Source organism: Chlamydomonas reinhardtii, chromosome 5 (assembly GCF_000002595.2).
Source record: "Chlamydomonas reinhardtii strain CC-503 cw92 mt+ chromosome 5, whole genome shotgun sequence".
NCBI lineage: Eukaryota > Viridiplantae > Chlorophyta > Chlorophyceae > Chlamydomonadales > Chlamydomonadaceae > Chlamydomonas > Chlamydomonas reinhardtii.
Genome location: NC_057008.1, coordinates 2,206,690 through 2,230,093, shown reverse-complemented (window position 1 = coordinate 2,230,093; position 23,404 = coordinate 2,206,690). Strand labels below are relative to the sequence as shown.

Sequence of the window (23,404 nt, the reverse complement as noted above, 5' to 3'; positions counted from 1 at the left end):
CTTGCGCCAAGCCGTCCGCGATACAACAATTACAATTCTTGCCTACCGCCCACACCTGCCGGCCATCTCCGCAGACCGCAGTCTGCACTGCGCAGGCGGGCCGTGCCGTTGCAGCAATATCCGCAGTCCTGCACGCCGTTGCGCCAGCATTCCAACATCCCCTGGCCATCTTGACGTATCACCTCACGTAATGCACAACACAGCCCTGTACAGCATACCAGCATGCCAACACGCCCCATCCATGTGTGGCGCCACGTTAGCCAGTCATAAACGGCGCACGGCTCACAATCCCTTGAGCCTCCCTAGGCTCTGATATTGCACGCCAACACCGCTCACGCCCCCGCTTCCCACAACCCACCACCACCCTCAAGCGTCTCTACACGTGCACCACCCGGCTGGCCGCCTTGCGCAGACGGTTCATCACCGCCACGCCCGCACCCTCGTCCGCCACACCCTCCACCACAATGACAACGCACCCCGCCTCGTCCAGCGCCCTCAGGCCCGCAAACAGCTCCGTCGCCACTTCTGCCGGTCGAGACACGTGCCCGAGCACGTACTCGATCACACGCTGTGCAGCAACAGCGCGCGTGCCGGCCCCCTCCCCACCACCAACACCACCACTGCCACTACTTCTCCCGCGTTCCCCGTCGTCGACCTGGCTATGCGCAGCTGCTGCCGCCGTTTTGGCCTGCGGTGCCCGCTGCAGCAGCCCCGGCGGTGCCCCCGCCAGACTGGTCCGCAGCACGCCCACGGCCCCGCCCCCGGCCAGCCGTGACGCAAGCTCCAGCGTGGGAGGGTCCAGAGGCACAGAGCGACTGCTACTGCCGTTGCAGCCGCTACTGCTACTGCCACTGCTACTGCTACTGGCCGTAACTACAGACCCGGCGAGGGCCGGGATGGGGCGCCAGCCTTCAAGGGCACTGCCAGCCATCTCGGCGAGCAGCGCCTCCGTCGCCTGCCGCAGCCGCTCCCCCAACCCTTCCCCATCACCGCTGCCATGGCCGTTGGCGCTGCTGCTGTGGCTACTGTCGGCGCCATTTGCGGCTGTAGCACCAGCAGCAGCCGCTGCCGCTGTTGCTGCGGCTGTAGCGGCTGCAGCCGGCGGGCTGGGGTCCAGCAGTATGACGGGGGCGGTGGGGCTGTAGTGCCGGTACTTCATGCCCGGGGTGGTGGGGGCGGCCTCCAGAGCCGCGTCCGTGAAGTCCTTGCGGTACACCTATGCGCAAGCGCATGTGCGGGTGGCGCGGGGTCAGGGTTGGGTTGGGTGGGGGTTGCAGTTGGGATGGGGGTGGGGATGTGTTCACTTTCTCCCCAAAATTCCACGCGGCAGCACCCAACCGAAGGCCCAGCAACCTCGTCCCTTCACACCTACCACCCCCACCCCTAATCCCCCCCCCCGTGTACCACTTCCTTAACTAATCATGAATGTAACCCCCCCCCCACACACACACACACACACACACCCGCCACCCCTAATCTTCCCGACATCCTCCCCAACATCGCTTCACCCGCTCCATATACCCTCACCTGCAGCGCCTCCAGGCCCCGGTACCCCACCAGCGCCTCCCGCGTCACGCCGCCGGGCCGCAGGATGGCGGGCGGCGACCGCAGCGCGTCCAGCACTGTACTCTCCACCCCGCAGCTGCAGGCGCCGCCATCCAGGATCAGCGGGATCACGCCGCCGCCTAGGTCCGCAGCCACGTGCTTGGCCAGCGTGGGGGAGGGCCGGCCGGAGGAGTTGGCGGAAGGTGCGGCGAGGGGGAAGCCGCAGGCGGCAATGAGCGCCAACGCAACGGGGTGGGCGGGCATTCGTACGGCCATGGTGGGAAGGCCGCAGGTGACGGCGTCGGGAACGAGCGGGCTGCGTGGTAGCAGCACGGTCAACGGGCCCGGCCACAGGTCGCGAAGCACGGGTTCGTAGATGGGGGGTAGCTCCCAGCCGGGCGGGTAGAGGCCGGCGAGCATGGCTAGGGAGGAGACGTGGATGATGAGGGGGTTGTCGGCGGGCCGGTTCTTTGCGGCGTAGACGCGGCCCACAGCCTCGGCGGAAAGCGCGTTGGCCGCCAGGCCATACACGGTTTCGGTGGGGATAGCGACCACGCCGCCCTCTGCCAGGATGGAGGCGGCGCGGGCGATGGCGGGGTGGCCTGCCAGCTGAGTCGCTGCGGCGGCAGCGGCGGCGCCGTGGCCGCTGGTGGCGGTGGTGGTGGCGGTGCGTCCCGAGGTGCTGGCCTCCTCGCCAGCTACGCCGCCGCCGCTGCCTCGGCGGTCCCTGCTAGCAGCCTCCAGCCCGCCGCTGTCAATGCTCAAGTCCAGAGACACCGTCAGGACCTCCGTGACGGTGGGCTGCTCGCTGCTCGTCGGGGGAGCCCGGCCGGGCGCTGCGGCACCGGTCATGGCTGCGTGCGAAGTCGCCGCACTCCTTGTCGCGACCCCACAGGCTGGCCGCCGTAAACAGTTGACGACAGCAAATCGAAGGTTATGGGCAGCTAACGATAGTATCCTGGTGCTAGAGAGAATCGTCGCTGGCGCTCCGCCGGATGCAGCCGACGATTCAGGTCTTCGGCCTCGGTGCAGCCGCAGGTTGACCCTGCCGAGTGCCGCAGTCATACGTAATCCATACAATAGAAATTAGGTTATTCTCAGGTCGTATGTTAGCCAGGGCCGTGATTTTTGTTGTGCTCAGTGTTGTGCGTGCTTAATGGCCATGGGCAAGCTTGGCAGTTTGCATGAACAAGGCAGAATTACGTAGCGTCTATAATTTGAGCTTGGGCGGTCCGTCGTGTTTCAGGGCCCCTCTTGTTTCTTTGCCCCCCCCCGCCGCCGCCCTTGAAAGCTGTTCATGCCCAGCTGGGCTCAGAAGTTCAGAATCGTGCTGGAATAGCTCGTTTATAGCGGCCTTACTCCAGTGAACAGTGCACTAGCCATCGGTTATGCAAATTGGCCCCAAGGCAAGGATTGAAGGCAGGGCCTGCATCTTTCAGGGGTAGGCCGGCGCCGCTGGCGAGAAGGGCCCCAACCACGTTCTCGCCCACGGCATCCAGGGGCCCCAAAATGCCTAGTTTTTAACGTGTGGGGGCTGGGTCCGGCCCCCAAGCCCACCCCCCGGAAAGGGGTAGTTGGCGAGATTCGGGGGCCGTAGCAGCCCCACGCGGCGAGAATGCACCCTCGGAAACGTCCAATCTTTCTCGCCCGAGGGCCTGCATTGGCGGTAATCTCTTGCCGCTCTCCGAAGATGCAGGCCCTGATTGAAAGACGGACGGTGTGTCGGCGCCAGCATGGTGCCCAGTCCTGCTCACGAACGGACGACAAGGAGGTCGGTCTTGGCACTTTGGCAGCGCTGTCGCGGCGGTTACAGAAGTCGCGGGAACTGGGAGCAGGGGGGGTTAAGAAACAAAGTGCCAGACCCCATGCCCCGAAATCCCCCGGGCCCCCCCTTGAGGGGACGACCGACCCCCCCGCGGACAAAACCTTGTTATTTAGGGGTAAAACCCCTCTATTTATACCAAAGTGGTGTCAATCGACTCCTCTTGACAAACACTACCACTCCGTGCCATCAGCGGTCCTGTCCTGAGACTTCGGTTACAGGCGGGATCCTATCCGTGGAAACCCCGTCGACCCAGCCCACCCCGCGCTCAACTCTCTGCCGTGTGACGATTGGACAGTGTGCATCGGCAGCCTTGTTAGACGTGAATTCATGCGCACCAGCGCTAGAGAGCACAGCCGTGGTAGTGCGAATGTGTTGAATGTGGGGGACATGTGCGGATGAAATGTATTTACATGCGCTCACGCGTGCTAGTAACTGACCAGTCCACCGCAGAAGGTACCTCCGGCATTTCGTTTCCTTAAAGCATCTTCGATAACTGTAGGCTGCCCTGCGACAAGCCCCCGGTGTGTATCCCGTCCGGGCGTCCGGCCGTCTCAAGAGCACCTCAAGGCAGTGGACTGGTGAGCTTCTTGCACACCTTCCATTGCTGATATCTGATTCGCCTTGTTAGTAACCGCCACGGTGCCACCCACCCAATCCCCGCAAGTGCCTGGTACCTCACTACCGTACGGTTCAAGTACCGACAGGATCAGGGAGGCCTGTACTATATATACCGCCGCGCTGCAGCTGCGCCCGAACCTCTATGGGCTACACACAGCCCTTCATCCCACGTTGTTTATCCGGCCGCAACTACATTAGGCACTTGCTTTGCCTTTTTCATGTCCCATATATCCCACTCTGCTTCACACATCTGCCAGGTGCATGTGCACGCACTGCCGAGGTACAGTAACGCCGGCGTTCGACCAGCCGTGCACTTCTGCTCTGCCACTGCAAACTGTTTGCTGTCTGCTTACGGGTCTGGGCATCGGCTGCACCCTACGGGACCTCGCCAACCTGCCTTGAACCCTGTCCCATCACACACGCACTGCCGAGGTTTGCGTTGCACCAGCGCAGAACCATCGGGCGGGACCCCGCGCCTCCTTCTTGAAGCGCCTGCTAGTGTGCCATCGTCCAGCCTTCCATCCAGTCCCGAGCGCGGATACCGGTATGGTTATGTACCGGTATGTCTCATAGGCTGCAAGAAAACCCCATTGTGCATTCAACATGATCAATGCATCAGCGCTTGCCGTTCGGTCTACTCGCACAACCTTCGACTGCTAGCTCCACATCAATGCAAATCTTATTGCCAAAATGCTTTCCCCGCAAAACTGAGGCGCAAAACTGCTGGCGTGACTTGACCGGTGTCTAACTGGCCAAGGTTGCAAGCAGTGATACCCATGATGCAATCCGGTGCACAATGCAGTCGCACAGGCCATTCAAGCCCAACCCCAGTGCCGATGCGCAGCGGCGATTGGGATTTCTACCCGCTGCACCTGCCAGCAGAAGGCATCTCACCTGCCATGCATCAGACTATCGGCCCATCACATCACCCCTCTGGCATCAGGGCCAACGGCTCAGCTTATAGGAGCACGCCCCGGGTCCGTGATCCAGCCCCTCCCACCCCCACGCAGTATCCTCTCATGTGTCTCATCATCAGTGCGTCAATGAAACCCTGTCGCTTGACAGGGACGGCTGCTCGCGGCCCAAATGAAGGGGCGTAGCCTGCAGTCTCCATTGATCCATTGATTGTATCCTGCCCTTTCCATCCTTAATCAAACAAACGGTTGCTGCGTAAGGCTCACCTTTAAATCACAGACATGTAGCAGTCTCCCAAAACGAGGGCTCCCTGACCGTCGCCAGCTCAACCCCACCCACACCGCCGCCGACTGACATGCAGCCGTGCAGTGCATAGCAGGCCATGATGTGCATACTAATGTAATGCGATACAACCCTTTACACGATGGTAGTACTGGATAGAAGAATAGTACAATACAAGCTAATGCCGCGCACTCTCAACCAACCTCCCACCAGAACGGGCGTAAACTCCTGAGCAAATAGCACGACCTCTGATCCCGCCCTAGACGTGTGAGGTATCTGTCCGAGACCAGTATTAACTGCTGTACGTAACGCACTGCTGCTGCAATGCACATAAAAGGAAACGCGTGCTAACGCGGCTAATACACGCACGACCCGCAGTCTGCTATCGGCTGGTCCAACCGCAGCAGGCCGTGTCAGTACTGTAGCCGGTGTCAGGCACACGCCACGAACTGGCTGGCCCGCGTCGTCGCCACCAAAACGAGCCCCCACCCACTCGCTCAGTGTGGGTGCGCATGTGCTGCCGATGGAGATACGTGCTGCTACTGTTGCTGCTTAAACCCCGCAAGCGTGATGGGCATACGTAACCATGTCCTCTGCAATGCTCGTCTACATGCCGAGATCCCGACGCTTTGATGCCAGTCACGATGGGACGCTCTGCCTAGACAGCTGCTGTAGACGTGGTCATACCAGCTGCATGACATGCCCCTGCGCCATCCCAGGTTGCGGTACCCATTTGCGTGCGTGCGGTACCGTACGCTCACCGTCGCGGCTTGCAAATGATAAGGCTGGCAGCAGGACGCCGGATGCACAGGGGCCACGGAGCAACATGCGGTGTGTTGGCCTTAGGCCCCAGTCGGGTAGCTCATGGACGTCGCGTTGCGCTGCGTGGACGGTTGTGATGAACCCACAAACGAAATCTCGTGGGCATCCTCACGAGCCGGATTGTGCAGGGTTGCTGTGCCATCGCCAGGACTACCGCCGCCTGCTGCTGGCGCGCCCACCAGTCGGAGGTCCAAAGGCTGTGCCTGCCAGCCCGCGTCCCCATCCTGCCGCGGCGTTCCGGCCGCACCGGCCGCTGTTGGTTGCGACGGCGGCAGCTGCGGGTGCTGGTTGCGCGACAGTGGCGCCAGGAGGGAGAGCTGCTGCCGGTGGCCTTGCTGCAGCTGCTGCAGGGCCGATTGCGCCGCGGACGCCTTGCTTGCCGGCACCACCGCCCCTGAGACTGCTGCTGCGGGCGCTGTCGCCGCCGCCGCCGGGACGACGCCTGCTGCTGCTGCTGCTGCTGCCTCCTCAACAGCCGCCTGCGGCAGATGTGACTGTTGCTCAGGCGAGCCGCCGGTTATGGACGAGCTCTCGGGCGGCATGGGGTACCGCGCCGGGTGCTGCGGGACGAAGGATCCGCAGCTGGCGTTGCCGCCAAGCAGCTGCTGATGCGACCCCGCTGCCGTAGAGGTGCTGTGCGTGCCGACGCCGTCACTTAGCGGCGGGAGCGGCACCGCCAGTAGCGCATCAGAGCCCGCACCCTCCTGGTACGCCTCCAGCGTCCGAAGCTCCCGTCCTTGCCGCGCTGCCGCCGGCATCACCGAGTCACCTGCCGCGGCAGCGCCTTCCACGCCAGCGCCCGCCACTGCTGCCACCGCACCCAGCATCGCGGCGGGAGGCGCCCGCGGTAGTGGAGACGGCGGCCCCATCGCCACCGCCTGCTGCTGCTGCGGTTGCGCCGTCGCCGCCGTGCCGTCGCTAGCAGTAGGCGGCGTGCCCGCACCCGCCGCCACCACGGGCGCGGGCGTCGCAGCCGCTGCTGCCACAACTGGCGCAGCCAGGCCTGCCTTCACCACCGCTGCAGCGGCGGCGTCTGCGGCGGCCTCAGCTGCCATCGCCGCGCCGACAGTCACGGACCCAGCGCCGCCGCCGCCGCCGCCACCGCCGCGTGCAGAGCCGCTGCCTGTCTTGAGCAGGGCGGGGTTTGCCAGCGACTTCTGAACATCATCGGCCAAAGCCACCAGGACCTCGTAGATCTGGCTAAAGGTGGGCCTGTACATACGGTATGTGTGGGAGGCAGCAGTCGTAGCACAATGTGAGGGACACCGATGCAATGTGAGGGACACCGATCGAGCATGTTGCCGCCGTTACGCCGTACCAGGTGGAACTGACACAGCACGGTAAGAAAATGTATGTGCATGCAGGCGCACGCGGTGGCCCATCACGCACGCACCCAGCCCTGTAACTCGGTGACAACGGTAACCACAGGCATTTCCCGCCGGCCAGGACACCTGCTCGAAACCCCACCGCCCCTCCCTCCCAGTCACTCTGTACAGCCGCACACGCGCCCACCTGGTCGGCACGTCGGAGCTCCAGCACGCCTTGGCCAGGGCGCGGTAGGCGGTGGGGCAGTGCGCCGGCAACATCGGCCGCGCCCCTGCGGTGGCCACGTGGTAGGCCAGCATGGGCGGCGGAATGTCGTAGTAGGCGTGCTGCCCCGTGTACAGCTCGTACAGCAGGATGCCGAAGGCGTACACTGCAGGGCGGAGGGGGAAGATTGCATTGGTTACAAGGGGGACCTGCTGACACAGTTCACGAGCCAGGGGAAGGAAACGGTTGGTGCGGGTGGTGGTGGGTGCCTTGGTTGGTGCCCCCAGAAGGGCAGGCTGGGCATACATGCTGGGTGCAGGGGCAAGCGCACCGCGGCGCCGCCGCGTCTCCCGCCCCTTTGCGTGCCCGGGCCTGGCGCTCATCAGAAAGGACAGGGCAGCACGCGCGTGGCCGCTCACCATCTGAGGACTTGGACACGCGGCCTTGCACCAGAACCTCTGTACATACACAGCATGGGGGCACACAGGAAAGAGCAGCCAAGGCATGCACATGGGTTGAGAGCCGAGAATCCTAGGCTGCCTGCAGGTCCCTCGCTCTAACCCTGCTCAATGCCCCCCTCACCCCCACTCCCTTGTTCTGTCTAGCCACACGCAAGCAACTAGGAGGTTGCTCCGAGCAAGCAAGCAAGCAAGGAAGCAAGCTCACCCGGCGCCATGTGTGTGATGGAGCCCAGCTGGCCCTTTGTCACGTGGGTGGCCTCGGGTTCCTCCATGCGGAACGACAGTCCGAAGTCCGCCACCTTGGCCTGTGCGTGCGTGGGTGCGTTGATGGTAGGGATCAAGCATGTGTTGATGTGGTAGTTGGTGCAGGTCAGGAGGCAGGGCAGGAGTCAGAATGGTGGCGGTGCAGGTGGCGGTGCATGGGGCAGATAGGACACGCAAGGCCTTGGGGGAGCTGGGTTGACACCAGGTCGGCACCTGAGGGGTGCGTCATCACGCACACGCACCTGCAGGCGGCCGCTGCCGGGCTGCTGCTTGAGTAGCACGTTGGCAGCCTTGAGGTCTGTGGGGATACGCGCATGGAATGCGTGTGTGGCGAGGCCGCGAGGGTGATTGGGCTGGCCAAACGCAAACCGTAACTTAACTTCAGATATTCAAATGCACACCGCTGAGCGCGCCTACCTGCGTGGATGATGTTGGCACTGTGCAGGTAGGCCATTCCGCTCGCAACCTGTGAAACAAGCACACGGAGCACATAGGGGCATCTTACGATATAGAGGGCAGAACGAAGCATGCGATGGTGCAAACTCTAGCTGTTCCGATACGTAGATAAGCAAGCCCCCCCACCCCCCACACACACATGCGCACCTGGCTGGCAATGTCCACAATGGCGGGAAGCCGCACCACGCCACCGCCTGCACGTTAAGGGAGGGAGGGAGGGCAGGAGGTGACGCGGATTGTGACGACTACGAGTACGCGGGGTTTGCAGCATGCAAGACAGCACACAACACATTCTTCTACATAGGGCGCCAGTAGACTGCAAATGATCGGCACATAGAACGCATTGCTCACCCACAGAGTCGTAGAATCGCATGCGCTTGAGCGCATTCACCACTGACCCTCCTTCGCAAAACCTGCACATACGTGGGACACGGGCGAAACGGCACCATTCACCTCAATACTGGAAGGGGGCTTTTAGTGCTGCTGTGCGAGGGACACAGGAAACGGCTGCCAACCTAACTCTCCTACAGGTATTTCTACGAGCACGCACCGAGCGAGCGGAGCAGTACGCACACATGTGCAGTCATCTGGAAGCCTTATTCCCTTGTCGCCACTCACTCTGACACCATCTTGAGTTGGTAGAAGGGCGACATATCGGAATCCAGGAGCGCGTGGTCCGCAGAATTGCCGTTGCCGGCGGCGGCAGTCACGGGCGCGCCGCCCTCACCGTTGGCGTTGGCATTGGCGGAGCCGCCCCTGTAAACCCAGACACATGGTGGCGGACGGGCGATCAGACGTGTGTATGCGGGGTTGTAAATACCAGCCCGATTTAAATCAAACGAAGCCAAACTGGGGGTGGGTGATGAGCGACTTGCTTGTGTGTTGGGGGCGCCTGCCACCGCCTCACTGTAACACATCCAAGCACGACGCCGTCACATGTGCACAAAGGCGATACACAACAAAGAAGCATGCGCACGCGTACAAGCCATCCAGCCCCAAGGCACTCACAGTCCGTCCTCGGAGGCGGCGCTGGCGGGCTTGCGTGCCGGGGAGTACTCCAACAGGGCGACAGAGTATGTCTGTGAGGCGAGTAAGAAAGATTATTGGCATGTCTCGATGTCCGGTGTCGGGTTACTCCAGACGTAATATGTGTGGGCCTGCCACATGCATGCCTTGGCGGATACCGGATGTACGACGTTTCCTGCCACGGCGTGCCGTGTCGCGATCGAGCAGTCGTGGGCACCCGGCACCGTCCCTGCCCCAGCCCCCCACACATCCATAAGCCCGCACCTGGAGCACGCATGGATGGTTAAGCAGCTGCAAAAAATATGTGAAAATGGGCCATTGCCACAATTAAGTATGGTAACGATCGTCCGGCGCGTCCGGGCGCAACAAGATAGGCAAAGCTCCCTCTCCCACCGCTCGCGCTCCTGCCCAAGCACGACCGCACGCGTTCCCACACGGATTACACACATGTGAACACGGCACTCATTCTTCATGCTTCCCACGCTCATCACGGCCGCGTGTGACGTACCGTGGAGATGGCCGCCTCCCCCAGCACCTGCTGCCACTGCGCCTGCCCGTACTGGCTGACCGGCACGCTGATCACCTTGAGGGCCACAGTCACGCCCTTCCACTCGCCTGCACACGCACGCGCAGCAGTTTCGACAGGCATTAGGTCATGAGCGTGGATGCAATCAGTACAAGTGGTAAGGGAGGAAGGATCACAAACGAGCGCAACCTCCGCCTCACCACGCTCCGCCGCCCGCCCATCTGCCTCCCATGCGGTTGCGACTGCCCGCGGGCCTTGGTCCCAGAATTGACGTGCCTGGGCCAGCCCAGTCACCCGCCCTACCCAACCTTGTCCCCCGCTCGCAGCGCTGCTCACCCTTGTACACTCGGCCGAATGTGCCCTTGCCCACCAGCTGCAGCCCCCGCACGTCGCTGAGGTCGTCAGCGCTGGAGGCCACCACCATCTTGCTGCTCAGCTCGGCCCGGACCTGAACGTACGGCGGCAGCAGCAGCAGCAGCATTGGGATCAGCAGGATTATTAACAGCAGGGGCGCAGTGGCAGGCAGTGAGGAGGCGCCGGATCCCCGTGTATGGCCGTCCATCCTCCAAAAGAACATCATGTACCCAACTCACAAACACCTCTCCACCCACCACTCCCATGCGCGCACTAACTACATGACGCACGCACCTTGGCAATGCGGTCCAGCGCCTCCCTGCTCACCACCGGGACATAGCCCTGCGCATCAAACCACAAGAGAGCGGTAAAGCGGTGCACGGCCGTGTGCGGTAAAGCGGTGCAGGACAAAGTCGGAGCCGGTGCATGCAAAACGGCACAGCAGTTGGCACCTTTGCACGAGCCACGCAGGCATGCGACACGACATCCTTCACCGCCCGTCCCGCTCCTTTAGTTCAATCCTCATCCGTCCACCCACCGGCGAGAGAGCGCAGTTGTTCTGCCGGGGCAGCACGCCCCGGGGCAGCAGCCGCGCCAGCGCATTGCCCACACGCCCGCCCGGCCAGGCATGACCGCCGCCGCCACCCCCCGCTGCTGCGCCGCCGCCCGCCTCGGGGTCCCTGCCGGGGCCGTGGCCGCCAGCGGCCATAATGGCGGCTGCCGGGCTCAGGCCCAACGAGCTGCCGCGCTTGGAGTCGTGCTGCATCTGGCCACGCCGGTGCAAGCACCACACCGTCGCGGAGATGAAGCCGAGCGTGATGACACCTGTGAAGTACCGTATTAGTTTTGTAAAGTATTAGCAGATTACGTGGCCGCGACATCGCTATGCGTGCACCTTAGCATCCCACGATCTGCAGGTCGCTGCCCGCACAAGTCCATATGCACGCACTCCACACAACAAGCCGCTTTCTGCTGGGGACCACTCACCCGTCAGCACCGCCGGCAGCAGGATGGCCGTGAGCGGGTTGCTACCGCCATCCGAGGCCCCGTTCGCCCCATCCTTGACGGTGCCATTCCCGCTGCTACTGCCGTTCCCGGGCGGCACTATCGAGGCCAACAGGTTTTGCACGCACTCCTCCGGGCCGCTGGCGCTCAAACAGGACATGCTGGCGTAGGCACGGCACCAGTAGGCGCTGTGAAATTCGTACAGGCTGTACGACTGGCCGTTGGGGCGGGTAATCGTGGTGGCCACGTCCGTGGTTGCCTGAAGAAGAGGAAGTAGACAGGGGTGGAGGACGGCAGTAGGAAAACAAGGCGGGCAGGTCGCTTAGCATGCATTTGGATGCGTTCGCACAAATAACACCCGGGATACAGCAGAGCATGCTCATTGCATCCATCGCAACATGAAATCGCAGGTGCAATATCGCGAGGGTCTGAGCTAAGTGCGGGTGTGTGGCGGCCACGTCGCGCACATGCACCCTCCCCCTTCCGCACTTCACGACCCGACGCACTTCACGCCTTGTCGCGTTGAACGTAATAAACACGTGTACTGCCGCAAGGGTTGGCGGGGCTTGCATGATGCATGCACATGCACCCTTGCTTCAGACGGATTGCCGAAACCCCCCCGTCATCAAGCACCCTTCTTCTTACCCCAACCTGCTGCCAGTCAAAGCCTCTCTCACCAGAATCTCCGAAACGCACGTGACCGGCACCCGGTCGCCCCTACTGGCCGTGCTGTTGAGGAGTACTGTGGTCACATTGCTGCCCCCGCCGCTGATCTTGGTGACCAGTGGTGTGCCCAGCTGGCTTACGGACACGTTGGCTGGGTTGGCGTAGCAGAAGGGCTCCAGCGATGCCACCTGGCCCCCAGCGCTGCCGTTCAGGCGCACGTACGCCGCGACGTGCTGCAAACGTAGATATGCAGCACGGATTTCAGGATTTTTCAGCCGTGGACGGCGGGAATGAGGCAGAAGCTTGGAATGAGGTTTGTTCAGGGCTATTTCCGTTACGCTGAAGGCAGGAAATGCTGGTCGCCACGGCTTCCGGCCGGGGGCGCCCCTGCTTACGGCTTACCTGCACGAAGATGTTGAGTGGCAAGCATCCATCCCGCAGCTTGATTGTGCGAGTGAAGTTTACGCTGACCCTGGACGATCAGAGGAGCAAGGGGGAGCGGGCGGGCGTGACGAGGGGAGAATGAGCACGCGAGTGCACAGGGAGGGGGTTGGGCACTCAGGTACCCCCTCCCTGCGTGCCCAACCCGTACTGCTGACTCACTAAGTCGCCCCAGAACGGCACACGGCCGTTCGCAAGCCATGGCTTTTTCAATATGCTGCTGGCGATAAGCCTGCCGCACCTCGCATTCGGCCATGGTATCCGCCACTCGCCAGCTCACCTTGCCCCTGGCGTCGCCAGCGCTATCACCGACACATCATAGCCAATAATGGAGGTAAGACTGTGCCAAAGTAGCAGGTCAACGAAAGCAAGGCTGCTGTTGTCCGCCAGGCGAATCATTCCGGCGCTGCCACCCTGTCCAAAGTCAATGCCGCTCGCGTATTGCAGCGCATCCGGCCGCAGCCAGGCTGTGCCGCTGTCCAATTGCTGCAGAACTCGTACGCTGCCAACGATTTCTACTTTCCGGTTGGCGCCCAGGGTCACGGGGCTGCCCACGCCGTCCAGCAGGTTCACGACTCCGTCGGCCAGCTGAATTCGTGTGACGACCGGGTCTTTCAGTGCTGCCATGAGCTCTGTCGCATTTCTGGCGACCACTGAACTGGAGTTCGCAGCAGCGGAACTTTTGCCAACAAGCACAAGCATCGCCAGCAGGGCCACTCCCAGGCCCCGACCGCCAGTCAGCAGCCGCACAACCATAATTGGCACGCTGCGACAAGAGGATTGCGTTTGCGGGAGCTCGGATTAGCCCTCCTAAGACTTCAAGCAGAAGTTGGCCGGGTTGCGCATGTCGTTAATATTTGCAAAGGATAATGCAGCCACCAAATACAGGAACAGCGTTTGTGAGCGTGGCTACAACGGTAAACGCCAGGGGCGTGAGCGCCCCTTCACGGCTTAGCGAAGCGAGAAAGTGCGAAAGGGCACATCTCAGACTTCCATCGTAAATCGTGCAGACGGGACAACAAAAATATATAGCTATCATTAAACTGTACCAGCCAGCACGAGACTGACATGCAGACGCACAAGCGAAGCAGGGTCCCTGTGCAGCGGGGTCCAACCTGAAATGCCCGCAATAATGAACCGCTCTGGTAACACACCAAAGCTCGTGGACTATACCAACGCAAAGCCGAGCAAAACCGCACGGGGGTTTAGAAGGCACGGGGGCCCCGTGCTGGGGAGTCCCGAGTATCGCGATCCCAAAAGGCTGCATGACTGATGCAACCACGGCGCCAACAACAGTGCAGCCACCTTGGTGCTTGTTAGCTGGCGATGCGTGAACACGCATTCCATTGCACATGCCGAAGTTGCACATTTTGCCGGCGCATGGTGCAGTCACGGTGGCAGTGGCGGTCACAGCTTAGCCCCGCAGCCACTCCACTGCGAGCCTCTACCGTCGCCAGTCGACACACAACGCAAGGCAACGCCCTCCTCTCCATAGCGCTCCGCTTGCACCAAACGCCATGCTCACCCAGTCCCCTGGTAGCGACACCGGCATACCCAAGGAAACCTTCACCCCCCAATGCACCATGCACCAGATACCCACACACACAATGCTTACGCCCCTCCCCCGCTCCCCTACGAACCCACATACGGCACGGCTAGTCATCTTGTCCTGCTCAGAATGCTGCTAGAGGAAGTTGGAGTCGAGTTGTTTGAGCTTGGGCAGCATGTTCGTCAGCTTGCGCTTGTACTGCGGGTCTTGCGCCTGCGCGGTAGGAAGAGGGAAACGGGCACCCATCAAGCGAGCATGGGGAGCGAAGAGTGAGTCAGGGCGCCCACGCAAAGCGCACTTCCGACGCACGGTAGCCAACATACGGTAGTCCGGCACGTTTGGTACCAAGCTGCTTCGGGACTATGCGAACACTTGTTCGCATGCCGCGAAACAATGCTGAAACTGGCTCACCGCCGGGTTGCCTTCTAGGTAGATGCAGGTGAGGCTGTGCCGCACTGGGTCCAGCGCCTTGTCCAGGGCCGCGTCAATGGCCGGCAGCTGGTTGTCGTTGAGCCACAGGTCCTCAAGCTGGGGGTCGGTGGGGGAGGGGGAGGGGGAGGTGACGCGGGGTTGTCTTAAGAAGGGGGATTGTTCTTACTACTCCCAGATTAGGAACCGAGGCACAACGACGGGACGGGGTGTGAGGACTGATGGGGAAAGAAGTATGGTAGCGAACGTTAAGCACAAACAGGTGTACGGCACTGCGGTGCGATTCTATACCCAAACCCAATCATTATGCCTTATGGCGCCAATGCACCCCAGCCTTGACCAGCAAACGGGCGACGAAGCTGCCTTGGCGGTTCTCCATGCTGCCGCCAACGGTACAGTAAGCGCTGTTCCCACTGGACGTCGGCAGTTAATAGTTGTAATTCTTAATCACTCCGCTCTCCACACAAACGGCTACGCCCCCTCTACCCCCCCTCGGTCTTGGTTTATTGAGATTGGAATAAACTAACCCCACCCACCCACCCACCCACCCACCCACCCACCCACCCAAGCCCGTGCATTGCATACACAGTCCTTATTGTTGTTCTTGCTTGTGCTCTTTAACACAAGCCCCTGCACCGCACCTGCGTGAGCGCAACCAGGTCTGCCACGTGCAGCTGGGTGATGCGGTTGGAGGACACGTCCAGGATCTTGAGCCGGCCCAGCGGCGCCAGGCCCTCCAGAGTGGAGATGCCGTTGTGCGACAGGTACAGCTCCTCCAGCGAGGTGCAGTGCTCCAGGCCCGACATGGAGGTCAGGCTGGGGAAGGATGGGGAAGATGGGGAAGGATGGGGAAGGATGGGGAAGGTGGGGAAGGGTGGAAAGGGTGAAGTTAAAGGGATGGAGTAGCAGGGGTGCGGTTGGGTGAAACGGGTTCGGCTACAGAGGACACGCCCAGCCCATGCAAAGCGCTTTCCCCCTTTCCACGGAGCCATCCAGCAGGCCCGCCGCCGCACCGGTTGCTCTGTAGCGAGATGCGGCGCAGATTGGTGAGTGTGGCCAGGCCGTCGACCTTTGCGATGCGGTTGCGGCCCAGCCACAGCTCGCGCAGCCCCGTGAGCGTCTCGATGTTCTGCGGCCGTGCACGCGGTTGGGAGGGGCGTTGGGGCAGCCGTGTGCATGGCGCAATTAGTGGTAGTGCCCTGCCCCATAGGTAATAAGAAAAGGACTCGGCAGGCTGTTTGCACGGTGGCTCGCTCCCCGCCATCGATACACACCGTAGGGTTGCACAGCCTGCTCATACGGTCACGCGTACGTTGACTACGCACGTTGCACCAGCGCCGTCCTGTCTACAGATCAACCCCCAAGCCCTGCCCTTGCAGGCCCGGCCGCCATCCTGATTGCCTGCCACCTTGCCCCCCTCGGCCGCCCCTTCGGCCGCCCCGCCACCCCGCCCCTTCGGCCGCCCCGCCACCCCGCCCCTTCGGCCGCCCCGCCACCCTGCCCCTTCGGCCGCCCCGCCGCCCCGCCTCTTCGGCCGCCCCGCCACCCCCCCCCCCGTTTTCGTTGGTTTTGGTTTAGTTTGGGCTGGTATTTACAACCCCCCCCTTTCGGCCGCCCCGCCACCCCGCCCCTTCGCCTGACCCGCCACCCTGCCCCTTCAACCGATCCGCCACCCCGCCGCTTCGACTGCTCGCTCTGCGCTACACGCTCCCCTGCCCTCCCCACCCACCTCTATGGCCCGGATGCGGTTGCTGCCCAGCTCCAACAGAGTTAGGGCGCCCAGGTGAGATAGCGCGGCCATGGCCGTCACCTGCGTCGTGTTTGTGGTTTTGCTTTGAGCCCAGTTGATGCGCGTTGCGACACATGTCACTAGGCCCGTCCGTCGCCATTCGTGGGCAAAGGGTTAAACATAGGTTGCCTCGCAAGGCCTTCTGACTCTCGCGAGTCAACAACCATCCTCACCTTGTTGCTAGCCACATACAGCTCCTCTAGCTTGGTGGAATCCAGGTCCGCAAGAGGCAGCAGGTTCCGGATCTGGTGGTTCCACAGCGGATTGATACGACAAGGGATCGGGGAGGCGGAAAGGGAGGCGGCGGGGAACAAGAGGAGTCAGATGTGTCTCACAGGGTGGCGGAAGCGTGGCAAGGTGCCTCGGGGACTAAGAACCCACAGTGTGCGACACAGTGAAGCACTGCAAATGGACGCCACAGCATAGACACCCACACTAACCTGGTTGTAGGAGCACTCAAGTCGTCGCAGCTCCGTGAAACCCTTGAGCGATGGAATCTGTGACTCACATGGAGCAGAAGACACTTTACAATGAGGAAGCGGTCAAAGACTATCAGGAAGGCGAGGGGTAAACGTCACGGGTAAACGTGCCTTTTCACAGATGGTTGGGCTGTGCCGGCACGGGAGTGCCTGCCTGCACTCGCCGCGCCACGCCAGCGTTCCAGCCCCTTCCCGCCCTTTCCCCCGCCCCCACGCGCAACCCACCACCGAAAGGTGGTTGTCCCGCAGCTCCAGGTCCTCCATGGCGCCTTTTGCACAGCTGGTGCTGAGGGCGGACGCATTTGCGATGAGGTTCTGGCGGAAGTTTATGCTCCGCAGGCCTGTGCGGGCAATCATGATGGAAGTCAGTACAATGCTTTAGCGACCAGCCCGCGGGTGCCCAAAACCTGACCTTGCAGTCCAAGAATGCGCGGGTCGATGGTGCGCAGGCGGTTAGCTGTAAGGTCGACAGCCTGCGGAACCACGGCAAAAATCTGCATGAGCTTGTTGCGCCACCGACGTGAGTAGCGGAGGGGTCGCACCGTTAGCGACGGCGGAATTTCCGTGCCGCTGAGGTCCGGCAAATGCGCATTCGTCAGATCAAGCTCTGTTGTCATTTGTTATTGATGCAATGGCCTGCCAGTCCAACGAGCGTGGCGACGCGCGCGGAAGGTTTTATCAAGAACCCGAGAAGCTTTGCGGCACTTAGAATTCATAAATGCGTTCAAGCTCACACATGTAAAGCGCGGCATGAGGTGTATGCACAATGCGGGACAGCCCGAGTCCAATGGAAGGAAGAGCTCATTCTTCAACGTTTGTTTCCTTGCCCTGGGTGAACATACTTTGTTCTATAACTTCTTTGTGAAACTGAAGCAAGTTGAGCGATCGACTGTCCAATGCTGACGCCAAGCTGCAGCGAGTAGCTGCAGAAATTTTGAAGCAAGGCGCCCCTCCGCTCTACGGCACTCGCTCATCTAGGGATGGGGCAGTACCCCTCAACAGAATCGCACACTTTCACGCCTAGCGACGCGTTCTTCCTCACCGAGGCGACGCGAACAGGGTCGCTGGATGTGGTCCGCCTGTTCCTTCGGAAGAACCCAGCGCTAGTATACGCCAGTCAGGCTGTTGACCACAACACGCCATGGCATGTCGCGGCGGCCGCGGGGCACGAGTTAGTGCTGCGGGTGCTGCTGGACACCACGCGTGCAAACGCCGTGTCCAACACCTTTGACCCCCTGACCAAGGTCATCAACAAGCAGGTGCGGGCGCTTGGGGTCGCGCAGGCGCGGCATGCACAACGCCCATGTCAGGCGGTGTGGGGTGATGGGGCGGGCAGTGAGAGTAGCGGGAAGACTGTACAGTACAGTAGGGTCCCGGATCGCTGCCGCCTGGGTGCGATGCGAAAAGAGCGCCGGGAGCAGCAGGTGCTGCCGCACTGCACATGTAGCCAGCAGGTGCCTGCACGCGTGGGTTGCCTGCCGTGACAATATCGTCTATCAGCCCCGACTCGCACACCAGCCCGCACGCCTGAACGCGCTGTGCCCCCCCGGCCCGACCCCACCCATCACCCCTTGTACCCTGCGCCTTCACTCCCTCCCCTCAACCACCCCAAACCACCCGCCACCACCCGCAGAACGCTAAGGGCCAGACGCCGCTGATGCTGGCGTGCGGCGGCGGCCACAGCGTGTGTGTGCGGCTGCTGCTGGAGAGCGGGGCGCACCTGCTAGTGGCGGACACGGCGGGACTGTCGGCATTGCACTACGCAGGTGGGTGCCGTACTTGGGGCGCCGTACTGCATGGGCGGTGGTGCATGAATGGGCCAAGGCACGGTGTCCACCTGGGGGCAAGGGATGGGGAGAGGGCTTGCGGTGGCGATGCAGATGGGTTTATTAACGGCAACGAGGCCACGCTGTAGAACCACATCATAGCACCACACCATATCACCACACCGTGACACCACATCATAACACCACATCATAACACCGCATCGTAACACCACGCCGTAACATAACGCCGTCACGCCACACCATGCCACGCACCGCCGCGTGCAGCCTCCCACAACGGCGCGGACGGCGCGGGCAACGATTGCGTGGAGCTGCTGCTGTGCCACATGCAGCTGCAGCTGAGGGCGCAGGGGCCGCAGCAGGCGCCGCCGGCCGTGCACGCAAACGTCATCCGCAAGTGAGCGTGCGGGCCGGCAGACGCGAGGACGGGGTGACAGGGAGACTGCAGGTGGCGTGTGAAAGGGTGCGAAGCTGGCAGATGGGGGATTCAATAGTGCAAAGATGCGAGGCAGAGGCAGAGACCGCGGGGGGCGGCGGCAGGGAGTTCTGTCGAGTGGGGACCGTCGCCGTGGTAGGTACGGCTGAGCCAAAGCTGACTTCTATTACCCTTTTGACACTCACTCCACGCCTTGCCTCACTCCTTCTCCCCCACTGCCTTTCCTCTCCTGTCAGGTTCGCTGACACGGGTGACTTGTACGGCCGCACGGCACTGCACTACGCGGCCTGGAGCGGCAACACGCGCGCCGCACACGCGCTGTGGGCGGTGGGCGCCGACATATGTGCGCGCACGGAGACGGACTGCTACGATGCCGACCTGCCCTGCAACACGGGTAAGCACTGGGGGGGGGGCCGGCGGATTGTGCGTGGGGTGGGGTGGGGTGGGGTGGGGTGGGGTGGGGTGGGGTGGGGTGGGGTGGGGTGGGGTGGGGTGGGGTGGGGTGGGTGGGGGTGGGGTGTTAGCGGTTCATGGGGACTCGATTGAGTGAGTTTTACTCGAACCGGTGGGGGAAATGGGGGGATGCGGCGGTTGCGAAGGAAATAAGGTTTGCTGTGGGCAGGGGGGCGGTAAGTGCAACGTCTGTTCGTGTGCCTCCCTCGACCCGCTGCCGTGTTGGCCTCCTCTCTTTAAAGCAACCCTATGCGCCCTGACTTCGACTCACCAACACCACCTCGCCCGCCACCCCACCCGCCACCCCACCCGCCACCCCGCCCGCCACCCCGCCCACCACCTCGCCCGCCACCCCGCCCGCCACCCCGCCCACCCTGCCCCCCAGGCACCACGCCGCTCCACTTCGCCGCCATGCGCGGCCACCAGGCGGTGGTGGTGCTGCTGCTGGCGGCCTGGCACCGCATGGTCACAAGGCCGGGGGCGCCGCTGCCGCGGCCCTCCTTCACGCGACTGCCGCTGGCGGGCGCAGCCGGCGGCTCCAGCGCTTCCGTGGCCGCCGCGGCCGGGGACGCAGGCGAGGAGGATGCGGAGCCGGAGCCGGCGGCGGGCGCTGGGGACGGGGTGGCGGAGGGGAAGGGGAAGGAGCAGAAGGAGAGCAGGGAGGCTGGGCCGGGCGGGAGCGCGGGGGGCGCGTCGGACGGTGCTGAGGTGGGGGATGCGACGGTGGCTGTGGCCACGTCGGTCCGGGAGGAGGGCGGGAAAGGAGCGGCGGAGCGGAAGGAGGCAGGCTCGGGCGGTGGCGCGGCAGCGCCGGGTGAAGCGGCAGCGGGCGGCGAGGGGGCTTCGGCCGCAGCGGCGGGGGCTAATGGCATAAAGGACAGCACGGAGGTCGTGGAGGCAGCAGGGGCCATTGGTGCAACGCCAGGCGCAGTCTGTGCCGACGCGACCAGCCGCGGGAGTGGTGGCGGTGGCGGACCCACAGGAGCAGCCTTGCTCATCGCCGGCAGCAGTAGCGCCGGCGGGGCAGCTCCCGCCGCCGCCGCCGCCGCCTCATCCACGGCACCCCCTCGCCACTCCTCAAAGCAGCGCACGGCGGCGCAGTCGCTGGAGCTGCCGCCGCCTCCCTCGCCGCGCGTGCCGTCCTCCGACCCCCGCCTGATGGTGGATGCGTACGGCATGACGCCGTACAGCATCGCCTGCAAGCGCCAGCAGGATCGCGGATCCATGCTTATCGAGCTGTTGGATCCAGCGACCGACTTTTGCGCGGGCGAGGACCTCGCCGGCGCCGAGGCGGACTCTGCGGGTGCTGCGGGGACCGCAGGGGTCGCGGGGGTTGAGGGTGGAGCGGAGGGCGGGGATGACAAGGCGTCGCTACTGCCGCGTGCGAGGCTGTCCAGCACAGCCTCCGCGTTCGGGCGTGGGCGGCGCCGCGGCGGCCTGGCGGTGGCCGCTGGCGGTGGCTCGGGCAGCGATGATGGCGACGAGGGGGACAGCGAGGAGGACGACGACGACAGCGCGGATGACTGGGAGGCGGGCGCGGACGGGCCGCTGCTGCTGTGGGAGGGCGTGGAGCTGATCCAGGCGCGTGCGTGCGTGTGTTAAAGAGCACAAGGAGAACGTTGCGCAAAGACAGTGTATGCGATGCAGCGTGCGTGTGTGTATATGTGTATGTGTGTCTGTTATGTCATATTGGGGCTCGGGCGCAGAGCCAGAGCGTGGCGACAACGCGTGGCAGGCTAGCTGGCTGACTGTGCCTAGCGTGCTGTTCCCGGGTCTCCTCGTGCGTCTCATGTGCCACCCCTCAACCCCACGACTGTTTCCTTACGGGATTGGTTCAACGTTAACCCTCAACCCCACGCGCTCAACCCCGCCACCTCCACGCCCCCTGGTCCGCGGCTGCAGGGCATTGCGGCGGACCCGGAAGCCTTCTTCGCGCTACAGCGCTCCGCGCCACTGCTACAGCCGCAGCAGCCCGCCGAGCCGCTGTCGGCAGTAGCAGCCGCAGCCGGCGGCGGCGGGCGGGCCAGTGGCGGAGCGCCCGGGGGTCCTCGCATGTCTGGCATGGGCGGTGCAGGCGGGCTTGGCCGCAACGGCGGCGGGGCCGGCGGCAACCGGGCTTCGGTCATCTCGACCGTGGGTGGGCGCGAGCGGCGACGCAGCAGCGGCAGTGGCGATGAGTCGACGGCGCTGCTGGAGGGCGCGGACGGCGGCGAGCGAGCGGGGGCGGGCGGGCGCGGCCGGGGCCGGCGGTCCACCATGACGACGGCGGAGGAGATGGTGCCGGACTGCTTCCTGTGCCCGCTCACGTGCCGGGTGAGCAGGGGCGGGGCGGGTGGAGCGGGTGTGTCAGCAGGGGCAGTCTGCCGCGTACGGTTTGCGCTCTGTGGCAATGCCACGCCCTGCTGTGCGAATGCCCGTACGTCCGCGCCGTTGTGTGTCGCTTATCCTGCGTCCGCCGCGCCCCTGCACACCGGCTGCAGCTTCTCCTTGCGGCGCTATTGTTTCCTTACCGGATTGGTTCAGACTTAGCCCCTGCACACCGCCCACCACTCATTGCATGCAACCCCCGATGCATTATGCCTAACGCTCACCCCTGCTGCTGCACCCACCCACCCACACTCGAACCCACCGCGCAGCTGTTCAAGGACCCCGTGGTGGCGGCTGACGGCGCTACATACGAGCGTGAGGCTATTGAGCGCCACCTGCGCCACGTGGCCACCTCACCCCTCACCAAGCAGCGCCTGGCCTCCACCGCCACCTACCCCAACAACGCCCTCAAAGCGGCCATAGAGCACTGGCAGGCGTCGCAGGCCATGCAGCAGATGCTGCTGCTGCAGAGCCACCCGCACCCACGACACCACCAGCATCGGGGGAGCGGCAGCGGAAGTGGCGGGGGCGGGGGCGGTGAGCCGGCGGCTGGGTTAACTGGCCTGGTCGGCAGGCGGTAGCGGGGTGCGTGTGGGTGATGAGGTGGAGCCGTGTTGTGGAGGTTACAGACTGCTACAAGGACCGACCAAGCATGCATGCAAAGGAGTGGAGCTGGATGGGCTACACTGCCAGCTAGCTGCAGGAACAGTGTGGTGGGGGCGCCGGGATGAGGTGTTGGATGCCGCATGACACGTTGGCCGAGGGCTCGTGGTAGCCCGCGGGCTGCATCTTGCGTTGGTGGCCGTGAGTAGGTCAGATAAGGGACGGAGAGGCCGCGTTTCTTCCTTGCTCAAGTGAGGCAGGACTGGCTGCGTACCTACCCAAACTGAGGGCGCGACGGGAGTTGGACGTTGGACGGCGTTGTGTGTGTTTTGGATGCAGTCTGGGGGAAGGCAAGCAGCCAATAAAGTAGGCAAGTAGGGTTAATCATACATTATGCTATGGTAAAGCGCAGCAGAAGGTTTCAAGCTTCTTGACAAGCGGGAAGCAAGTAATGCAATACGGTATGCGAGCCGCGATGAGGTAGGTAGGCATGACATTGCTGAAGCGCAACATGCACCTGTTACTTGAATACCGTGGTATGCTCAAGGCAGGCACTAAGCGGAACTAGGTGTGGATGTTGTTGCACGAGAGCAATCTCGGTAGCTCGGACAGCTAACACGGTAGGTAGATGCGACACGTGTGCGTGACTGTGGGTACGATTATGTATGTGTGTGTAGGACCCGGTGCTTGCAACGAGGTTGGCTGGGCTGCTGCTGGTAGGTGTGTTTAAGTCAGCACACAGATGTCATCACCCTTGTGCGTGTGAGGTGACATGAGCC

General features: G+C 63.1%; 4 protein-coding genes across 4 annotated transcripts in view; 1 reads left to right on the top strand and 3 right to left on the bottom strand.

Moving 5' to 3' along the window:
* Positions 1 to 17: 17 nt before the first annotated feature.
* CHLRE_05g234657v5 (uncharacterized protein) lies at positions 18 to 2,904 on the bottom strand. Its single transcript, XM_043062222.1, has 2 exons — positions 1,528 to 2,904; positions 18 to 1,216 (listed from the first exon to the last, which is right to left on the bottom strand). Exons 1-2 carry the CDS (start codon positions 2,395 to 2,397, stop codon positions 377 to 379), a joined length of 1,710 nt encoding a protein of 569 aa, XP_042924785.1. The 5' UTR covers positions 2,398 to 2,904; the 3' UTR covers positions 18 to 376.
* Positions 2,905 to 3,764: 860 nt separating this feature from the next.
* On the bottom strand, positions 3,765 to 13,514 carry CHLRE_05g234656v5 (uncharacterized protein). Its single transcript, XM_043062221.1, has 19 exons — positions 13,017 to 13,514; positions 12,698 to 12,767; positions 12,307 to 12,528; positions 11,612 to 11,888; positions 11,163 to 11,449; positions 10,919 to 10,966; positions 10,607 to 10,718; positions 10,253 to 10,359; positions 10,009 to 10,035; positions 9,727 to 9,797; positions 9,337 to 9,474; positions 9,070 to 9,131; positions 8,866 to 8,912; positions 8,680 to 8,728; positions 8,505 to 8,560; positions 8,204 to 8,303; positions 7,957 to 7,995; positions 7,520 to 7,703; positions 3,765 to 7,219 (listed from the first exon to the last, which is right to left on the bottom strand). The coding sequence occupies exons 1-19, from the start codon at positions 13,361 to 13,363 to the stop codon at positions 6,028 to 6,030; spliced, it is 3,435 nt and encodes a 1,144-aa protein (XP_042924784.1). The 5' UTR covers positions 13,364 to 13,514; the 3' UTR covers positions 3,765 to 6,027.
* Positions 13,515 to 13,579: 65 nt separating this feature from the next.
* On the bottom strand, positions 13,580 to 17,714 carry CHLRE_05g234655v5 (uncharacterized protein). The gene is made up of 10 exons (XM_001700622.2): positions 17,525 to 17,714; positions 17,395 to 17,455; positions 17,208 to 17,323; positions 16,944 to 17,000; positions 16,677 to 16,748; positions 16,444 to 16,524; positions 15,728 to 15,843; positions 15,356 to 15,530; positions 14,697 to 14,813; positions 13,580 to 14,498 (listed from the first exon to the last, which is right to left on the bottom strand). The coding sequence occupies exons 1-10, from the start codon at positions 17,597 to 17,599 to the stop codon at positions 14,421 to 14,423; spliced, it is 948 nt and encodes a 315-aa protein (XP_001700674.1). The 5' UTR covers positions 17,600 to 17,714; the 3' UTR covers positions 13,580 to 14,420.
* Positions 17,715 to 17,834: 120 nt separating this feature from the next.
* Positions 17,835 to 23,404, top strand: part of CHLRE_05g234654v5 (uncharacterized protein) — a 5,876-nt gene continuing 306 nt past the window's right edge. Inside the window, exons 1-7 of the mRNA XM_001700593.2 lie at positions 17,835 to 18,241; positions 18,616 to 18,748; positions 19,034 to 19,163; positions 19,439 to 19,596; positions 20,041 to 21,236; positions 21,558 to 21,968; positions 22,292 to 23,404. The exon at positions 22,292 to 23,404 is cut by the window's right edge and continues 306 nt beyond it. Of these exons, the coding sequence (XP_001700645.2) occupies positions 17,963 to 18,241; positions 18,616 to 18,748; positions 19,034 to 19,163; positions 19,439 to 19,596; positions 20,041 to 21,236; positions 21,558 to 21,968; positions 22,292 to 22,603 (2,619 nt within the window). The 5' untranslated portion in view covers positions 17,835 to 17,962 and the 3' untranslated portion in view covers positions 22,604 to 23,404. The remainder of the gene's footprint in view (positions 18,242 to 18,615; positions 18,749 to 19,033; positions 19,164 to 19,438; positions 19,597 to 20,040; positions 21,237 to 21,557; positions 21,969 to 22,291) is intronic.

What these genes read in the sequence shown, in the direction of transcription:
- CHLRE_05g234656v5 (XM_043062221.1), bottom strand. Translation starts at nt 13,363, where the DNA reads ATGGCAGCACTGAAAGACCCGGTCGTCACACGAATTCAGCTGGCCGAC. An exon ending in CGCTGGACCGCATTGCCAAG is followed by an intron (nt 10,719 to 10,918) that starts GTGCGTGCGTCA and finishes CCGTACGTTCAG; the next exon opens with GTCCGGGCCGAGCTGAGCAG. An exon ending in GCCGCCTCCGAGGACGGACT is followed by an intron (nt 9,475 to 9,726) that starts GTGAGTGCCTTG and finishes CTGGGTTTACAG; the next exon opens with GGGCGGCTCCGCCAATGCCA.
- CHLRE_05g234657v5 (XM_043062222.1), bottom strand. Translation starts at nt 2,397, where the DNA reads ATGACCGGTGCCGCAGCGCCCGGCCGGGCTCCCCCGACGAGCAGCGAG. An exon ending in GGGGCCTGGAGGCGCTGCAG is followed by an intron (nt 1,217 to 1,527) that starts GTGAGGGTATAT and finishes GCTTGCGCATAG; the next exon opens with GTGTACCGCAAGGACTTCAC.
- CHLRE_05g234655v5 (XM_001700622.2), bottom strand. Translation starts at nt 17,599, where the DNA reads ATGACAACAGAGCTTGATCTGACGAATGCGCATTTGCCGGACCTCAGC. An exon ending in AAATTCCGCCGTCGCTAACG is followed by an intron (nt 17,456 to 17,524) that starts GTGCGACCCCTC and finishes GTGGTTCCGCAG; the next exon opens with GCTGTCGACCTTACAGCTAA. An exon ending in ACCTGGTTGCGCTCACGCAG is followed by an intron (nt 14,814 to 15,355) that starts GTGCGGTGCAGG and finishes ACCGACCCCCAG; the next exon opens with CTTGAGGACCTGTGGCTCAA.